Genomic DNA, 17,649 nt, shown 5'->3' with positions numbered 1-17,649 from the left:
GGATTCTCCTTCTTCCCTTTTTAAAAGATGGGCAGTATATTTGCCTTTTTCCAATCATCTGGGACCTCCCCCGATTGCCACGAGTTTTCAAAGATAATGGCCAATGGCTCTGCAATCGCATCAGCCAACTCCCTCAGCACCCTCAGATGCATTAGATCCAGCCCGACGGAATTGTGCATGTCCAGCTTTTCTAAATAGTCCTTAACTTGTTCTTTCACCACTGAGGGCTGCTCACCTCCTCCCTATACTGTGCTGCCCAGTGCAGCAATCTGGGAGCTGACCTTGTCTGTGAAGACTGAGGCAAAAAAAAGCATTGAGTACTTCAGCTTTTTCCACATGATCTGTCACTAGGCTGCCTCCCCCATTCAGTAAGGGGCCCACACTTTCCCTGACCACCTTCTTGTTGCTACCATACCTATAGAAACCCTTCTTGTTACCCTTCACATCCCTTGCTAGCTGCATCTCCAGCTTTGGCCTTCCTGATTACACCCCTGCATGCTTGAGCAATATTTTTATTCTCCTCCCTAGTCATCTGTCCAAGTTTCCACTTCTTGTGAGCTTCCTTTTTGTGTTTAAGCTTGCTGAAGATTTCTCTGTTAAGCCAAGCTGGTCGCCTGCCATATTTGCTATTCTATGCTATTGCTATACTTAAACTACTAGACCTGCCTTCCTGCCATATGTATTTGCTCACAAATGCATGGTTGTTTAATTATCCTTATCTAGCTGTAGGAACATGGGGGTTGAGGAGGATTAAATATATTTTTGGCTAGAGCCGGAGAGGGTTGGGAAAAGAAGAGGTGGCTCCCTCCCCTTTGCTATAGATGGTGACCCTGCTTTCACAGCTGGTCAGCAAACATTTGTTTCATGGAGTAAAGCTCTCTGGGCTGGGCAGGGGAAAGCTTAAAACTCCATCTCGCCATGGCAAGTCTCTTCCTGCTTGGAACATTGCAGTATCCAATCAAAGAGGTGCTGCATGCCCCACTTTCCTAGCTAGAAGCAGCCACGGGGTGACAGTTCTGTGGGAAAGAGTGCAAAGCACCATATGTAACAAAACAGGCAGGGAAATGAAAGCAGGACAGTGACTTCAAAAGTCAAATACAATTAGAAAGACAGTTCGCTCATGGTTAGTGCTAACTTCACACAGAGCCTCAGGCAGACCCTGTCACCAACACCAGTGCTGAAAATATCCCTTGGACTAGCTCTGCATTTAGTTCAATAGGAAAATTCTCTCTACAGCTGATCTAAAATGCTGTGTATCAGGATAGCTTCCTGCCACAAAATTCAGGGCCCCTGAACCCAGCCTATATCACTGTGTGATAATTCCAAGACTCCCTCCCAGAACAGTCCCCAGGACATAGGCAGCAGTAGAGAGCTGGCTGAACGGATAAGTGGCCAGTCCTTTGCTTTTCTTTGTGTTCCAGGGTGCAAGGTTTCCTGGGCATGTCCACTAGCCTTGACTCTCAGTCAGGGCTTTGCCAGGTGGTCAGCTCTCTCCTGACACCCCTCCCTAGTGATGGGTTTGTGCCTTCACACTCCTCCAGCCAGGCAACAAACACATCATGTTGTGATGCCAAGCAGGGCTGGTCTAGACAATGCTGCCCTCTTGGGTCTTGGCTGCTCCGCAGAAACCAGGCTGGAATGCTAGTGTGATGATTATGCTTATCCTGCAGTGGCAATATGGTGAGGAGTACAAGATGCTGTGTTCGGAAAGCTTGGTGGGGATAGGGTGACCAGATGTCCCGATTTTATAGGGACACTCCTGATTTTTGGGTCTTTTTCTTATATAGGATCCTATTACCCCCCTCCCCCATCCCGATTTTTCACATTTGCCGTCTGGTCACCCTAGGTGGGGACAATAATGTGTGCCCTTGGGCACATCCTGCTTTTTATTGCATCTGTTCAATAGGAAACCTCCATGCACCAACCCCCAGCTTTTTCCACAATAGGGTTGCCAACTTTCTAATCGCACAAAACCGAACACCCTAGCCCCACCCCTTCCCCAAGGCCCTGCCCCATTCCCCACCCCTTCCCTGAGGCCCCCCAACTACATTCCCCTTCCCTTGGTGGCTCGCTCTCCTTCACCCTCACTCATTTTCACTGGGCTGGGGGAGGGGGTTGAGGTGTGTGAGGGCTCTAACTGGGGGTGCAGGCTCTGCGGTGGGGCAGAGGATGAGGAGTTTTGGGTGTAGGAGGGTGAGGGCTCCAGGCTGGGGGTTGGGACCAAGGGATTTGGCGTGTAGGAGTGGGCTGCAGGTTGAGGCAGGGGGTTAGGGTGTGGGAAGGGGTCAGGGCTCTGGGACGGGGGTGTGGGCTCTGGGGTGGGGCTGGGGATGAGGGATTTGGGGGGCAGGGGGTTGGGGCTCAGGGTTAGGGCAGGGGCTTACCTAGGGTGGCTCCTTGTTAGCAGCGCAGCGGGGGGGGGGCTAAGGCAGGCTCCTTTCCTGTCCTGGCTCCGTGCTGTGAATCGGAAGTGGCCAACAGCAGGTCCAGCTCCTAGGCGGGGGGGCCAGGAGGATCCGCACACTGCTCTTGCCCACAGGAACCGCCCCCCTAGCTCCTATTGGCTGCGGTTCTTGGCCAATGAGAGTGCAGAGCCGGTACTCGGGGTGGGGGCAGCATGCGGAGCCCCTTGGCCCCCATGCCTAGGAGGCAGACCTGCTGACCGCTTCCAGGATGCAGCACAGTGCCAGGACAGATAGGGACTAGCCTGCCTTAGCCCCGCAGCACTGCTGACAAGACTTTTACTAGCCCAGTTGGCGGTGCTGAGCAGAGCCACCAGGGTCGCTTTTCGACCGGGCGTTCCAATCGAAAACTGAACACCTGGCAACCCTACTCCACAAACACTCCTTTCTCCATTCTGGGTGCTCCACTGAACCTGCAGAGAGAATTCGGACCAGGTGGAGTATAGAAGATGCATGCTCAACCTTTAGCCTTGCAGACAGATGAGCTGAATAAAATGGCTTCACAAAGGCCCCCAATTGGCTTGAACTAGCCCTGGAACCAAATCTGTTTAACTCCTGATATTTGGGTTCCATACAGTTGGCTGATCTCAGTGTGTGCTTAGGGAAGCTCAGCACAATATCCCATATAGCATGTTTTTTGAGTCTGAACTAAGCTGGCAGCTGGGCAGCAGTTCAGGGCACTTGGTGAGGAATCTGTAGGGCAGGTTGCCAGCAGCTGGTAAGGTATGGGTTGGAGCTCTCATCTTTGGGAGCCTCCAAGTTGATCTTTCAAGATGGGGAAACAGGAGTGTGTGCAGGGGTGGCAAGCAGGGGCATGGGCTCCCCAATAATCCTTGGGGACACAGAACTTCTCTGACTCTGGGGCCACGGAGGCAGGGAAGATTGAGTTCCTGCCAGGACCAGGAGAGGGGCAGGGTGGAGGGAGGGAAGATTGAGCTCGTCCCGGGGCCGGGGCAGGGAAGGGGGAGAGCAAGCTTCTGTTCCCCCCCTAAAGGGGTCAAATTTAAATTCCTGTGAATGCCCCTGTGGGAGAATCACTGCAAACAGGGGAGTATTGTTCTATAGGGGTGTGCTAGGAGGCGGATGGGGTGTGCTAGGAGGCCAGCCCACTGGGCTCACCACTAGTAGAAAGCAAACAATCCAGAATGGAATCTTGACCTGGAAGTTATCAGAAAATCCCATACAAAATCCTGGTTGGGTTTGGCTATAGGGAAACCTTTCCATTCCTAGAGGGGGCCATTTAGGGGCCTGCTAGGGATGGAGGAGCATAAAGGGGTGCAGAAGAAACCAGGGAAATATAAACAGAAGGTCATTAGATTTTCTTTTGGAACAGTGAGTTTGCACAGAAATCATATACTATGTAATTAAACACAGAGAACAGTGGAAAACTAGTTCTGCCCTTCAAGGCATGGCTGACCTAATTATGTTGATCTTTATTTGCTCAGAAGCCTTTAAAAACTTGGCTCCGGTCTAAGGCACTTCCCGGATCATCAGTGGCTAACATGGAGCTTTTTGACACTTACTCCCATCCAAGTATGAAAAGCTACAGACGAGATCCCCAAATCACCTAGACTTTTCAGTGCAATTCCCAAATTCACCTCTGAAGCTGTTAAGTGCAACCATTAGTATGCAGTTGAAACTGGACATATGACAACAGCCGTCCCATAGTGAAGAAAGTTCCCCTCCCCCTCTATTTTATCCCAGATGAGATCTTTGTCCCATGCTCACCGATGCAGGACTTTCCCCTCATTCCACTTTTTCCTCCCTGTGACCTAGGGACGTTTTTGCTGGCCATATGTCCTTGCAATTTTTCTCTGTCTCTTGCTGCACTGTTGTTCTGTGCTAGCAACTCTCACTACTACTAGAATGGAATGCCATGCAAACACTGGAAGCAAGCCTACAAGAGCAGCAGAACACTAGTTACTCTCCCAGAACACTTCTCATACACGCTTATACCGGTCTGCCATGACCTCATACCTGCAAAGGGAAGTGAAATCTCAGGTGCTGAGTATGTGTGCAGGGAGGATATCCCTAACTCCTGAGTTCCAAGAGAGAAACCCACACACACCTCACTCCCGCCTCTCTTTGGCCTTCTTTTAAAGTTTGTGATATGATTGAGGAACAGGAAAGGCTGTCTGGCTGTTCTGTCAGGGAGGGTGGGAGGGAACCCCAGATGGAGCCCACAGAGACAAAACCCACACAGCTCCCAAGTATCCTTCTGTGGCCACCAGCCAGCCTTTGCTCCCCTCCCCTCAACAGAGGGGTGCAGGCGGCCCTAAGCTATTTGATATGTGCAAACAAGTGCTGTTGGCAAGTGAAAAACCTAGAGCTCCCAAAAGTGCCCAGTTCTGGGGATGCCAAAGCACAGGCTTCGTCGAGACTTTGAAATGTCCCTTTGTCCATTTGTTTGCAATGACATTTTGAAGAATGAGTCTCTGATGCCTTCAGCAGGGGATGGCAACAGCAATAACATCCCCAGGTCACTGCTGCAGGCTGAACCACCTTTTCCCCACATGTTAAGTCTGGGTGTTCTCAGGCTATAAATTCTCACTGACAGGAGAAAAGTGTTCCAAAAACATGCCAAGCCCTTAAATTACCCTTCCTATGGAGTGCGAGCAGTCTGAAAGGCAAGCAGGGCCCAGGGAAGAAGAATGACTACGGTTAGGAAAGAGATGCCTCATTGGTAGAGACATTTTTTAGACGTTAGCTTTGTCATTGCTAACGTTTTATGATAGAAATGTGCAGCCATTCCAATATGGAAACCATCCATCCATGGCATTTATTGGGTGATAAACAGAAAGGCTGTATGAGAGGTGGGGCCAGTATGGAAAATGCTGAGAACCACTGCCCTAGAGGCCAGTGGAGCATTCCCAGCCTTGGATGGTTAGAGTGAAATTTAATTTGCCCTAATCCACTCAAGAACAGGAATGACTGAACATGGGCTTTAGTCAAGACTGAGTGTCGGATTGAAAACAATCATAGAATCATAGAATATCAGGGTTGGAAGGGACCTCAGGAGGTCATCTAGTCCCACCTCCTGCTCAAAGCAGGACCAATACCCAACTAAATCATCCCAGCCAGGGCTTTGTCAAGCCTGACCTTAAAAACTTCTAAGGAAGGAAATTCCACCACCTCCCTAGGTAACCCATTCACCACCCTCCTAGTGAAAAAGTTTTTCCTAATATCCAACCTAAATCTCCCCCACTGCAACTTGAGACCATTACTCCTTGTTCTGTCATCTGATACCACTGAGAACAGTCTAGATCCATCCTCTTTGGAACCCCCTTTTCAGGTAGTTTAAAGCAACTATCAAATCCCCCCTCATTCTTCTCTTTTGCAGACTAAACAATCCCAGTTCCCTCAGCCTCTCCTCATAAGCCATGTGCTCCAGCCCCCTAATCATTTTTTTTGCCCTCTGCTGAACTCTCCAATTTTTCCACATCCTTCTTGTAGTGTGGGGCCCAAAACTGGACACAGTACTCCAGATGAGGCCTCACCAATGCCGAATAGAGGGGAATGATCACATCCCTCAATCTGCTGGCAATGCCCCTACTTATACAGCCCAAAATGCCGTTAGCCTTCTTGGCAACAAGGGCACACTGATGACTCATATCCCGCTTCTCGTCCACTGTAACCCCTAGGTCCTTTTCTGCAGAACTGCTGCCTAGTCATTCGGTCCCTAGTCTGTAGCAGTGAGTGGGATTCTTCCGTCCCAAGTGCACGACTCTGCACATGTCCTTGTTGAACCTCATCAGATTTCTTTTGGCACAATCCTCTAATTTGTCTAGATCCCTCTTTATCCTATCCCTACTCTCCCACATATCTACCACTCCTCCCAGTTTAGTGTCCTCTGCAAACTTGCTGAGGGTGCAGTCCATGCCATCCTCCAGATCATTAATGAAGATATTGAACAAAACTGGCCCCAGGACCAACCCTTGGGGCACTCTGCTTGATGCTGGCTACCAACTAGACATGGAGCCATTGATCACTACCCGTTAAGCCCGACGATCTAGCCAGCTTTCTATCCACCTTATAGTCCATTCATCCAGCCCATACTTCTTTAACTTGCCAGCAAGAATACTGTGGGAGACTGTATCAAAAGCTTTGCTAAAGTCAAGGAATAACACGCTCCCTGTTTTCCCCTCATCCACAGAGCCAGTTATCTCAATCTATCTTTCAAATTAACCTTAGTTTCTGTCGTTCCTCCTCTTCTTGAGTAACAAAGACCTTCCACTGGAAGTGTGCAATGATGTCGCTTCGGTTGTGTATAAGCACTGATCTTTGGTTTGCTAAAGTAACGTATGTCTTCTCAATCATCAAGGAGTTCTTGTCCAGTCTGACATTGAGGTCTGTGGCCGCTCCATACAAACTTATGTGGATATCCTCACCTAGGACAGAGCAAAGGACAGAAACTCAGTGGTCTTCGCTAAGTGAATTTTTTTGCCTAAATATGGATGGATCTGTAATGAAAAAAATTGATATATTTAACATATCCTCATGGCAGACATGGCCAAGAGCAACATGGATTCAGCTCTCGCAACTGAATGTACTCATGTTCTCTCTCCAAGGAAGAGTACACAGTGATGGTACACTGAGACCACAATGAGTGGGACCCCAGTTCTGGAGCTTTGTGGAGATATTCACTCCCCAGGTTGCTAATAGTTTTAGGGTGGGATTTTCAAAGGTGTGTTGGTGATTTAGGCGCACACATTCCATTGAAAGTCTATGGGATCTGTGAATCATTTGGGTGCTTTTGAAAAGTCCCACCTTAGACATCACTTGCTCAGGGTCTCTGGTGTACTTCATGGATCAGAGCTGATCACTGCGATTCCCCCCTTCCTGATCACCTTACACTGACAGGACCTGGGACACAGGGTGGTTCAGACTGACAGGAGAGAGGATTATTTCTCCCCTGAGTGAAGGATCTGGCTTGCATAACAGACAATATATCGCAGAAAACGAGTAGATTTCTGTTTAGAAGAGTCTAAGTGGCTGACATTTTTGAAAGTGAGCATACCCAATTAGCACATGCCAGGCCCCTGATGTATGTTCACAAGTTGGGGGATGGAGCACACCAAGGTACAGGTGACATGTGCACCGGCTTTGTGTACAGGACCTGGGCACATGTCAAAAGCTAAGGGGGGACCCAATACTCTGCTGGTATAAATCATCAGTGGAGCTCCATAGAAGACAACGGCCCCACATCCAATTACACTAGCTGAGGCTCTGTGCCACGATCTTCTCTTTTCAAAGTGTCGGCCTGGGTAAAAAGTGCAGGGATTCCACTGAAGGCTCCAGGGCTGACGGGAGTAACTCTTGCTGCAAGAGATGCATTTGAAAGCATACGCAGTATAGGGATCCATGAATAGCTTAATATACAATCGAGAGCCCAGATCCCAGTGAGTGAGCAGTATGCTGTGGATTTCACTGCGAGGCAGATGAATTGACACCAAGCATGGAGCTGTCAGGGTTAGCTGAGGGCAGTTGCAGGCTTCATGTCTTGGGCACCAAATTAGATGTGACATTTCATTTAGGACTCTTTGTATCTTAATATATAAGGAACATAAATCTCTTGACTGTAACAGCAGTTGAGAATTTCAGTTGACAGAGTAGATTTCTGCAGTTTAGTAGTTTGGGATGTTTTTGAACCCTTGAAACCACATGTTTACTGAAACTGGGCATGTCAGCCTGTTCTTATTTACAGAATACATCCTTATTACAGGGACTGTCAATCATCTTGCCCTTAGATACTGTTAAATAAATTATTTACATAGAGTCAGGACAAATAAAAGACAAACTCACTCCACAGCCAGTTAGGAAATTATGCTGCAAATCTAAATCAAAAGGGACTTTTAATACATTAGCAAACCACAGTAACTGGAACATGGGGCTTTTGAAAGATATTTTGATACAGCAGGCACCAAGGCATGTTTGCAGTTTGCATTTATCTGCAAGCCTATAGACACATGCAATTTAGCATATCATGGTACCTTTGTTCCTTCTTAAATAAGAGGTCGAACCACCTAATTATCTTCCCTATGCCGTAGGAAACAACTGAATGTGTAAAATAAACAAGGTGATACAGAATCCCAGAGAACTCCTCTAGTAATACAGGAACTGCCATCCCAGAACTACCAGACGTAAGAACTTTCACCTTGTTTATCTGAATGCCTATTTGGATGACTGGATGAGAAAACCATCGGACAATCTTCCAAAATTAATTTGGTATTTTTATTAAATTTGCAGCAAATATTTCATCATTAACTACTCCAGATGTTAGGGGAGGATGAACAGAGTGATTAGACAGACATATTGAATAATATGCTGCATGTTTTTCTCATCTTCACTGATATGTATTGCTTCTTTATTCCTTAGCACCTTCTTTTTGCTGTGATTTGTAATGAAAATCTCTTAAGAAGCTAACATGAGCAGATGTCTGAAGTTTTGAATGCCTGGGAAATATGGAAATTCAGATTTAACTCTTTTTGTCCTGGCTTTCAAAGGTTTAATCAGGCTTTGCTGTCACCTCTTTAAGCAATAAATGCAGCTGAAGATTTACAGGTATGAGAAAGTCCTACCAATTTATTACTGGAAATGCAAATAAAAATTATAGCCTGTCACTAAGATGGGCATTAATATGGCTCTATATCTGTCTGGTTTGGTACTTATATGGCCACAATTACCACAGTATGTGAGCACCTCACAAGCATTAATGTATTTTTATCCTCTATACTCCCTGCTGTACAGACAGGGAACTGACTTACCCATGATTACACAGCGGGTCTGTGGCAGAAAGGATAAGAGAATTCAGCTCTCCCAAACCTACGCCCTATTCACTGGACCATCCCCAGAGTCACCAGCAGGGGATGCTCAAGAATGAGGCACTTGGTGCTTCTCACTTCCAGGGAGACTAACTGCATTGCCTCAGAGATCTACTTGATCTGCGTTGGGCTGAGGAGAGAGGCCATACTCAAATTTCCTTCATGGTAGTACACCAGTTACAATTCTTGAAGTGAGAGACTTCTACAGGCAGGTAATTTCAATATTGTTCCCACTAGCCTGTATCCAGGAGCCTCTTTTGGACATTGTTAAATCACTGCATTATTTACGCTGGCCTTCAACAACTGCTCATTTATAAAAGTCATCCTTTAATAATTGCCACTGATAAAATCGACGGTTTTAAAGAATTGTTTTCCAGGCTGGAATGAAAGCTCAGGAAATTCTTCGATTTATTACTGGTATTACGGTAGTATCCAGGCGCTCGCCGTGGACCAGGACCCCTGTGCAGACACAAAATAAACAAATGGTCCCTGCCCCCAGAAGCTCCCAAGCTAAGTAGAAGACAAGAGACACCAGCTGGAGACAGACAGATGGGGGACTCAGTACAAGGAAGCAATGAAACAATATTGGTCAACAGGATAAGCTGTGCTGTCCTCGGGCAGCACTCTGATCTAAACGCTATGCTCCAACCAGTTTTTGAGACAGGAAAAGCAGTACCCCCCATCCTAGCCCTTTCTTTAATTGGGAGGACAAAGGGGGCCCATCAGTTGCTCTGCACAACCCTTGGGAAGCAGAGATGTCTCCTGCAAGTCAACCACACATTGTATCACTGGAATTATTAGGAGTCATGGAACAGGCTTCACTACCAAGCAGAGTGGAGGAATCTCTCAGAATATATTTGAGGAAGAGCCCAGAACTATCAGAGAATGAGGAAGCTCTGAAAGACGTGGCTGCAGTATATACAGGATGATGGTGCCTATTTTTAACCATTATTGATGTGATAATGATGAGCTATGGTACCCGCCTGGCTGAAATATCAATTTTGGCAGACATGGAAACAAGTGCAAGGACTTTCATCGCAACAGCCTGGTAAACAAATGCACAATACACCACTTAACAAATCAATCCATCCTTCAAGCAGCTCTCGCCTTCCCAAGCAGGTGCTGGTTGATCAGAAGGAAAATGTGTCAAACAATTCAGACGCTGTTCAAGGCAGCAATGACTAAGGCTATGGCTACACTTGCAGACGTAGAGCGCCGGGAGTTAAACCAGCCCTCAGAGACAGCAGCAGGGAAAGCACTGCCGTGTGTTCACAGTCATCTGCAAGTGCAGTGGCGTGGCCACATTAGCAGCTCTTGCAAAACCACAGAGAGCAGTGCATTGTGGTAGCTATCCCAGTGTGCAAGTGGCTCTAGCATGCTTTTCAAATGGGGAGGGGGGAGTGTGACAGGGAGTGTGTTGTGTGTATGTGGGGGGAGAGACTGTGTTTTGGTGACAGAGTGTGTCAGCATGCTGTCTTGTAAGTTCAGACAGCGGCAAGGGGAAGGGGGGAAACCCCAACATCAGCACCTATCCTCCCGCCTCTCTCTCTCTCTCTCTCTCTCTCTCTCACACACACACACACACACGCACAAACACACACGCACAAACGCCTGCCTCTGCAGCAGGAGCATTCCACAGGAATGGTTTGCTTTGTGTCCTGGAGCAGATAAGCAGCCGGCTGTCAGAAACGGAGCTTTGAAAGAGGATATCAACATGCCTGCAGCCGAGTTCAAAACAATGACGAGAGTGGCCACTTGACTTCAAGGGATTGTGGGACATTTTGGAGGCCAATCACAGCACAGTAATTCAACACCTCATCCACACTGACACCCTGGTGTTTCAACCAGAGCACAGAAAGCTTTATGCCTCTCATAGAGGTGGATTACCGGGGCGCTCCAGCTGCAGAGTCCAGGCGCTCTAAGTGCCTTGCCAGTGTGGACACCTCAGGAGTTAGGGCGCCCGGGGCTGATTTAATGTGCTTTAACTTGCAAGTGTAGCCAAGGCTTAAGTTAATAACTCCTAAGAATCCACTGGCGACTTCCACTAATGAAAGGTTCACCAGGCTGTAGTCAGTGATGACCTGCAATGGAAAATGAAAGCACGCTCTTCCAAGATCATTTGCATGTGACAGGAGATCTGGACTTGCGTGCAAATCTCTCCCTCAGTGGTTACTCCACACACAAAAATTAATTAAATGCAATGCCAAGGCTCTGATTTTAAATGAACAATGGTCCCACAGCAAACATAATTCAGTTCTTGCATAAAGAGGCCCGGTTTCATTGCTAACACTCCTCCACTGAAATCAATGGAGATTTGCTTATTGCACCAGTAACACATTTGGCACATAATTATTGTGCTCTTCGCTATTATGCAGAGATATGCAAATACTGGTGAGTGTGTTACTGTTGCTGTGCAAACCCGGGTTTGGCATCTCCAAACTTTAGGAAATCAAAGCCCTAATCCTAGTGTTGCAGTAACAGGTTTTTCTTGCTTTCTGAGCTAGAATGTTGTGCCAACAGATATCTAAAATCAGACTCAGACATAATTCTCCTCCATATACCCTTACAGCGACAGACCATCTGTCTCAATACACAGCGCCATGGAGAGAGACAGAGGTTCCCAGCCAACTCTGTAACAAGTGGAACAGCCCCATCTAAAACAGCAGAAAAATCACTACTGTAACTAGCTCTAGAAATTAAAACTGTATGGACAGAAACTTTAAAGAAATTAACTAGTGATTCAAAAGAGGTCACTGCTCAGAAATTAGACTATCCTAGCCCATATCACTGGTTCAGGTAACTACTGTAAATCTATCTGATATCAAAGGAATCAAGAATTGCATTACAGTGAACAAAAAGACAGTTACTTTTTCCGTAACTGGTGTTCTTCGAGATATTTTGCTCATGTCTATTCCATGTGCACTCGCCATGTGCACCGGTGCTGGAAGTTTTTCCCCTAGCAGTACCTGTAGGGGAGCGCCCCAGCGACCCCTGGAGTGGCACCTCCATGGTGCAGTATAAGGGGCGCTGCGCGCTCCCCCACACTCAGTTCCTTCTTGCCTGACAACTCCAACAGAGGGGAAGAAGGGTGGGATGTGGAATAGACATGAGCAACACATCTTGAAGAACACCAGGTACAGAAAGGGTAACTGTCTTTTCTTCTTCAAGTGATTGCTCATGTCTATTCCACAATAGGTGATTCCAAGCTATACCTGTTGGAGGTGGGTAGGAGTTCACAAACTCTTGGGATGGAGCACAGCCCTGCTGAACCCGGCATCATCCCTGGTCTCGAAGATGATCACATAATGCGAGGTGAACGTGTGAACTGAAGACCACGTGGCAGCCCTACAAATATCCTGAATGGGGAGGTGGGTCAAAAAGGCAGCCAACGAGGCCTGCGCCTGAGTCGAGTGTGCCTTCACAATTGGTGGCGGAAGGATTCCTGCCAGGTCATAACAGGAACGGATGCACGAGGTGATCCAGTTGGAGAGCTACTGAGTGGAGATCGGCCGACCTTTCATGTGCTTGGCCGAGGCAATGAACAGTTGCGAGGACTTTCTGAATGGCTTAGTCCACTCCAGATAGAAAGCCAGAGCCCGTCTCACATCCAGTGTGTGGAGGTGGAACTCCTCACTGGACGCATGGGGCTTGGGGGAGAGGACCGGCAGAAAAATGTCCTGACCCATGTGATAGGTGGAGACCACCTTCGGGAGGACCGAAGGGTGTGGGAGGAGCTGGACCTTATCTTTATGAAACACCATGTACGGGGGCCCACCTAGCCAATGTGATCGCAACCAGGAAGGCCACCTTCCATGAGAGCTGTGACCAGGAGCATCTGGCTAGCGGCTCAAACGGGGGCCCTGTGAGAAAGGCCAACACCAGGTTTAGGTCCCACTGTGGGACTGGGGGCCTAACATACAGGAAGAGATGATCCAATCCCTTAAGGAATCGGCCAGTCATAGCATGGGAGAATACCGTGTGGCCGCCAGATGCACCTTGACTGACGAGGGCGCCAGGCCCTGGGCTCTAAGGTGAAGGAGGTAGTCCAGAATAAGCTGGATCGGGATGGCCACCGGGCAAACACCCCGCTCGGCTGCCCATCTGGAAAACCGAGACCACTTTGCCAAGTAGGCTCAGTGCGTGGAGGGCCACCGGCTTTCTAGGAGGATGTGCTGAATCCCTTCCAACCATGTCCTTTCCTCCCTACCTAACCATTCAGCAGCCATGCCATGAGGTGAAGTGCCACTAGGTTTGGGTGGAGGAGGCAGCCCTGGTCCTGGGAGAGCAGGTCCGGGCGGGACGGCAATGGCCACGGCGGGGTGTCTGCCAGGCTCGTCAGAGTCCCATACCAATGCTGCCTGGGCCATGCCAGGGCAATTAGAAGGACCCGGGCCTTGTCCATCTTTATCTTTTCCAGGGCGTTGCCGATCAGCAGGAACGGGAGAAAGGCATAGAGAAACTGGCCTGACCAGTACAGGAGGAAGGCATTGGAGATAGCCCCCCATCCCAGCCCTCCCTTGGAGCAGAACTTGTGTCCCTTGGCGGGTACAAAATACTTGCGTTCCGCTCTCTTAGAGATGGGGGCCAATGAGGCTGGGGTTTGCCAGAGGGCATTAGAAATTTTTGACACCCCTTCATGGAGAGGCAAGGCCACCCTGCCTGGTGCGGAGGAGGACAGCACATTAAACAGGGAGTCCGAGGGCTCTTCCATCTCCTCTGCTTGGAGGTGGAGGCTTGATGCCACCTTTTTAAGAGTGCTTAGTGGGCCCTAAAGTCCTCCTGCGGGACGGAGCAAGGCGGGGCCGTAATCGCCTCATCCGGGGAGGGTGAGGATGCCAGCGCGGTACTTTGTGTGTCCACCAGCACCTGAGGGTTCACCACCTGGTAGGTCTCCGGGCACAGTGCCAAGGATGTACATCCCACTGACTCGTTCCTCGGAGGTCTGGAGAGGGAGGCCGATGGGTCCTTCTGAGGCTCCCCGGCCACCAAGCGAGCTCCCACCAGGGGCTGCATCGGGGGCCCCGGTGCCCACTGGTACCATTGGGCCGGCCACTGGGCCCGGTGCCACTGCACCTGCTGTGGCACTGGCATAGTTGGCTGTTGGGCCTGGCCCATCGATGGACGACTACTAAGGGAGGCCGGGCTGACATACGACCTGCCGCTGTCCCCGGACTGGGAGGAGCAGTGCCGCCGGGAGTGATGCTGACCACGGGACCGCAATCCTGACATGAAGGACTGATACCGTCGGTAACAGCTGCTCTGCAATCGGCTCCAGCGGGCGGACCCACGATGGCGAGGCACCAGAAATTGACGCCCGGGGCAGCAGAGGCAGTGCCATGGTGGGGTCCTGGAGCGGGACGCAGAACGGGAACGACATAAATGTCCATGCTGTGACCGGCTAAGATAACCCCTCTGAGACAAGGACCTTTGGCGACGTCTGCCTCGGTCCCGTCAGTGTTCGCTCCTTGAGGCGGAGCGTTGCTGAGAGTCTCAGTCGGACGGAACCCAACCAGACAGCCTGGTGGGCGCTGAGGGTGATCCACGTGGACTTTGCCCTGAACGGTGGCTGGGTGGCGAACGGCATCGGGAACGTTCCCTCGACTGAGACCGGTACTGAGCTGGGGGCGACTGTGGAGATCCCAGAGGGGGCTTGCCTCTGGAGCGCGGGGCTGACATTGGCAGTGCTCCTGGTTCCGTCATGGACATAACATCCCAGGCCACCTGCAGGACCTCCAGCATGGAGGGCTTCCGGACATCCGGGGAGGCCTGCTCCAAATGGGCCGGGCTACTCCGCTCAATTTGAGACGGAGGCCTAAAGGCCAGTGGGGATCGAGGACTGCCTGACATGGGTCTAGCCTCTGTCCCGGTTTACTCTGGTGCCACGGCGAAGAAGGCCTCTTCCTAGCCTTCCTGGATGGAGAGTGGTGCCGACTAGTCGATGGTGCCTAAGGGTCACCATGCACCGACACCGGGGTGCCCGGTGCCGACTCAGAGCGGCGTGTCGGAGCCAGGGTCAGTGCCAACTCCATTAGAATAGCCCAGAGCCTAATGTCCCTTTCTCTCTTGGTCTGAGGCTTAAACAACTTGCAAATCTTGCAGTGATTGCTGAGATGGGTTTCCCCCAAACAATGCAGACAGTCCACGTGCAGATCACTCACTGCATAGATCGCCTACAAGTGTCACACGATTTAAAACGCGGGGCACGGGGCATGCCCCAGCCTAGGTGCTCTAGCTAAACTAAACAGCTAACTAACTACAGGTACCATACACTGAATGAACAAGCAATTTTGGGGATGAGCCACAGGAAAGCTGGAGCAGAACAGTTCCGAAGCACCTTTACTGGTGGCAAGAAGGAATTGAAGGTGGGGGGAGCGTGCAGTGCCCCTTCTACCATGCCACTCCAGGGGTCACTGGGGCGCTCCCCTACGGGTACTGCTAGGGGAAAAACTTCCGGCACCGGTGCACATGGCGAGCATGCACATGTGGCGAGCATGCACACGTGGCGAGCACGCACACCTACTGTGGAATACACCTGAGCAATCACTCAAAGAAGAACAGGGACTTGTATATCCATCAGCATATACAGATGTGGTCAGCAGAAGCTCAAGGTTTGCCTCAGTGAATTTAGTATCACAGTGACATCTCTTCTGCATATCGGAAAATGGTCCAGTCCCAACAGGTATTCGGGGTGTGGGGCTACGTTTGTAATGAATCCCATTGTACACTGAAATGAGCCCTAAACAGTAGCAGAGCTTTATCAGCAGTAATCCCACACATTATAAAGAAAGCTAAAGCACAAGGTCCCAATAACCTCCAGATTTTCGCTACTAAAGCCCTGCCTTTTGTGATTCACCATCATGATCTATGCTGTGCACACAAGCCACTTGTTCTTGCCATTCCTTCATGGCACCACTGGCACAGAAAGAAAGGCCAGCCTATTGATACAGAAATGACGGGCAATGCAACGCTCTCACACTGATCATGTAACCTCAGCTTTCTACAATGGACACCGACATGGGTAACAATGTGGCCCTAAATGGATCAACCAAGGTAAAGTAAAGGGAGTTTTGAAAACCCATGCAAGGTCCAGGATGACCATCTACTGCACTGAAGTCTCAATTTGTCCTCCATCTTTTGTTTTAGGGCTAGAAGGAGATAGATGTGCTACAGACTCAACACAGTACGTGGCTGAGGTGAGGGAGGTGCATTGCATTGCACAGCAACCTACCCAGCCAGTTCAGAAGCAGTGCTGACAGGCTCTTGAGGGAGACTAGTAATCTCTACGTGGAAGGATCATCAACGTGACAGGAGCCTCGAACAGTGAAGACAGAAATAGTGGGACCAAGGAGAAAAGTAGGGAGGAGCCCTTGGGACTTGAAGAAAGGCTCAGAATATTGTTCTTTCTGGGAGATAAAGCCTGATATAGCCTCCAATTCTTGTTAACCATCGGAACTCAACAAATGCGGAGTGATTTTTTCTCTATTCCTCCGTTTCCAGATTAGTATCACATTTAGGGCCTGTCATGAGACATACCTGCTCTGTAGCACCACCTGCGAACTGACTGCAGCATGCCAGACATTCCCTGCCTCAGCTTCCCCCATCTCTCCCAAAGAGTCCTGTGGCTCATCTCTACAGTTGGGTCACTCTGCGTTCAACCCCCTTTTGGGGTAACAAGTCCAAACAAATAAAAAACACTTTTTCTCCTCCGTTGGACTCATCTTCAGCCTGCCTTGGGCTCAGTTCCCAGTCCCCTCTGGGTTCTTTCAGTCTTTGGCTCTGGAATAGAGGCCTGGCTCCCAGACTCCTTCCCTGGAGTCCCCTCAGTGTCCTGCACACCCTCACTGAGGGCCTTCCACAGAAGCCTGCCCGCTCTCTCTGGTTCCACTCTCAAACTGAGTGTCTCAGTTCTTATAAAGCAGTGGTCTCCAACCTTTTTATGCCCAAGATCACTTTTTAAATCTAAGGGCAACCCAGGATCTACTCTGCCCCTTCCCTGAGGCCCTGCCCCTTCCCCAAAGCCCCGCCCCACTCACACCATCCCCCACTCTCTCTCTGTCGCTGACTCTCCCCCACCCTCACTCACTGTCACTGGGCTGGGGTAGAGGGTTGAGGTTTGGGAGGGGACTCTGGGCTGAGCCTGCGGCAGGGAGTTGGGGTGCAGGAAGGGATGAGGGGTGCAAGCTCTGGGAGGGAGTTTGGGTGCAGGAGGGGGCTCTGGGCTGGGGCAGGGGGTTGGAGTTGGGGTGCAGGAGGGGGTACAGGGTGCTGGCTCTGGGAGGGGAGTCAGGGCTGGGGCAGGGGGTTGGGGTGCCGGAGGGGGTACAGGGTGCTGGCTCTGGGAGGGGGGCCAGGGCTGGGGCAGGGGG

At 50.0% G+C, this 17,649-nt stretch overlaps 1 protein-coding gene across 1 annotated transcript in view; it reads right to left on the bottom strand.

The window, feature by feature from the left end:
- HYDIN (HYDIN axonemal central pair apparatus protein) overlaps positions 1 to 17,649 on the bottom strand; it is a 372,923-nt gene that overhangs the window by 288,698 nt on the left and 66,576 nt on the right. The window contains exons 7-8 of the mRNA XM_034788808.1: positions 6,649 to 6,850; positions 4,409 to 4,439 (exon numbers count right to left, since the gene is read on the bottom strand). Of these exons, the coding sequence (XP_034644699.1) occupies positions 4,409 to 4,439; positions 6,649 to 6,850 (233 nt within the window). The remainder of the gene's footprint in view (positions 1 to 4,408; positions 4,440 to 6,648; positions 6,851 to 17,649) is intronic.

This window comes from Trachemys scripta, chromosome 13, assembly GCF_013100865.1.
Source record: "Trachemys scripta elegans isolate TJP31775 chromosome 13, CAS_Tse_1.0, whole genome shotgun sequence".
In the NCBI taxonomy this organism is placed as follows: domain Eukaryota; kingdom Metazoa; phylum Chordata; order Testudines; family Emydidae; genus Trachemys; species Trachemys scripta.
The sequence above is the reverse complement of the archived record's forward strand: the minus strand, read 5'-3'. Positions and strand labels throughout refer to the sequence as shown.